Below are 2,462 nucleotides of genomic sequence, written 5' to 3' on the forward strand. Positions count from 1 at the left end.
GGTACAGTGCTGAAGCAGGAAGTGACGTTCACTTTGCCTTAGGGCTGTCACTTTTTCCCAAAATAAAGTTTGAACGAACTTTAATTGCCGCAAAATGTTCGAATATATTAGAAGTTTTTTGGTTAATTTATTTATTAATTTATTTATTTTTTGTTGCAGGCCAGGCCACCGGGCATCGGCCCGACGTGTTAGCTTGGACGCTCACAGTCACAACACTGCCTCACAAACTTGGCTGCATCCAACTCGAGACAACTTTTCAGACCCTGGAGACAATCTTTCTCAGAAGAGACTAACGCGACAAATCTGGAGACTTTTTCTGACATGGGATTAACATTACCAGCAAGCAGCAGTTGGTTAATTTTGGTTAATTAAAAAAAAAAAAAAATCGAACAGGTCCATTATACATTCGAACATGCCCTCCTCCCCCACATTCGAAGTTAAATTCGAATTTCGAATAAAAAGTGACAGCCCTACTTTGCCTCTATGGAGTCAGTCCCTCGGAATCAATGTTTTGAGGAAGGGGTCATAGACACGTCCCAACTGTCATTGAAAGCAACAAGTTCACACTTTCATCTGTCATTTTGGGAAAGGTAGGAAATAACTAACTGACATAGAAGTAGACAAGATTGAGAGGAAGTGGGGTACACCAAAGTCAAATCATCTCAAAATAACTCCTCCATCTCATCGACCATCAGACACGTATGATAGCCTACCTGTATAACAGTGTAAATGCGGCATCTTTTGCAAGCGTTTTGTTCTCGGGGGACTCTATTCACCTCATGCAGAAGACACCGTCTGGCCTGAGAGACTAACAGGAAGTGTCAATACAATTGGAAGTTCCGATTGTATTTACACTTCCTGTGACTCATAAAAACCTAGTCTGACTCATAATGTGAGTCAAACTAGGTTTGACCAGGTGAGTCAGACTAGTTTGAGCAGGAAAAACAGCCGGCACAATGGGCCAAAGTGGGTGTTAGAGGCTGACAATTTCTATTCGACTGGGTGCTTGTCTACTAACTGTATGATAGTGCTGTCATCATTAGGTGAACAGAGAAAGTCAAAGTTAACTAACTGTGTGGAGGGCCACATATAGTCTATTTTGAGAGACGAGCCGAGGGCCGCTTAAAATCTCTCCACCGGCTGGAATTGGCCCCCGGGGCCGTACTTTGGTCATGCCTGCTCTAGTGTGTGTGTGTGTCTGTGTGCAGGCAAGCGTGTGATTGTGCACTATAAATCTTTTTTTTTTTTTTCTTGTTTGTCTCGCTTCATCGTGTTCCTTGAGAAGCATACTTAATGTTCCATGGTGAACTTTGTCTGCTTGTGTTTTGGACCGTTCCAGTTAAGATCCCAACACGGAGGACCTACATTGACCCAGAGACGTGCGAGGACCTGCTTCAGGCGGTCCACGCCTTCGCCAAGGAACTGGACAACTCCAGCATCAAGATCGAGAGGATCATGCACACAGGTACGTGGTTACAGAGTATAGGAACCGAAAAAGAACTACCATTACCACGACTTTCTCTGTCTCTCTCTCGCTCTCTCTCTCCCCTGCTGTGATTTGTGATCCGTTTCCTGTCATGCTGGGGCATTCTTTTGCCTCACTCTTTTAAAAGTCATGTGATTTGTCATGTGACCTCAGATGTACAGGTACGGGATGGCCAAACCCCGTCTTTATTTGTCACAGTGCACCAATGCATGTGCATACGCATTATATCATGCTTAGAGGCACCATGACATTTTGTCATCCACAACTGCGGCTGGTCAGACGACAATCTTCTTGCATGTGTTTATTGAGGGTCCATATTGATGTTATATGGAGGAAACCCCAGGGCAGCATGCGGGGAGAACATGGAAACTCCACACAGAAAGGCCCTTTTGACAAGATGGTAGTCATGGGTCGGTTTGAACATTTTGAAACCGGTTCGATATTCCCCAAAAAACCATATCAAACCGGTATATCGAATTTTACAACAAAAAATACAAATAAAATGAGTGTACCCCATAAATTACTGTAATGTGACTGCAGTTGGTGGCGATAATGCACCTCTAAGCTGGTATGTGAAAACAACACACTGTTTTTATTTCTCATAATGATTCAGCTGAACTTTTCTTCAAACATCAACATAATAAACAAAATAAGACGTTTCCCTACTAGTGCAACTTGAGAAGAGGCTAATACAAAAAAATCCCTAACCCAAAATATATTTATTTTTTTCCCGCACGTGATCAAACCGGTTTGGGCTCGTACACCGAACCGAACCGGTAGAACCGGAAATCGACCCATGCCTACAAGATGGCCCACCTGGGCAGTGGGCACTATGCACCGAAGGGATGGGGAGACGTACCCCCAGTGCCCAGGCAAGAATCGAACCCAGAACCTTCCTGCTGTGAGTCGAGCGTGCGAGGCGAGAATGCCACCACTATGCCACCGGAAGGCACTGAATCATTGGCTTGTATTAATT

At 44.3% G+C, this 2,462-nt stretch overlaps 1 protein-coding gene across 1 annotated transcript in view; it reads left to right on the forward strand.

Annotated features, from left to right (window-relative positions):
* The window catches only part of LOC310771128 (ephrin type-A receptor 7-like), a gene marked incomplete at both ends in the record, with an annotated part of 79,467 nt that extends 78,002 nt beyond the window's left edge, over positions 1-1,465 (forward strand). Inside the window, one exon of the mRNA XM_083663792.1 lies at positions 1,340-1,465. Coding sequence (XP_083519918.1) covers positions 1,340-1,465 — 126 coding nt within the window. The remainder of the gene's footprint in view (positions 1-1,339) is intronic.
* Between the last annotated feature and the right edge of the window lie 997 nt (positions 1,466-2,462).

This window comes from Poromitra crassiceps (genome assembly GCF_964638095.1).
Source record: "Poromitra crassiceps genome assembly, contig: HAP1_SCAFFOLD_662, whole genome shotgun sequence".
Taxonomy (NCBI): domain Eukaryota; kingdom Metazoa; phylum Chordata; class Actinopteri; order Beryciformes; family Melamphaidae; genus Poromitra; species Poromitra crassiceps.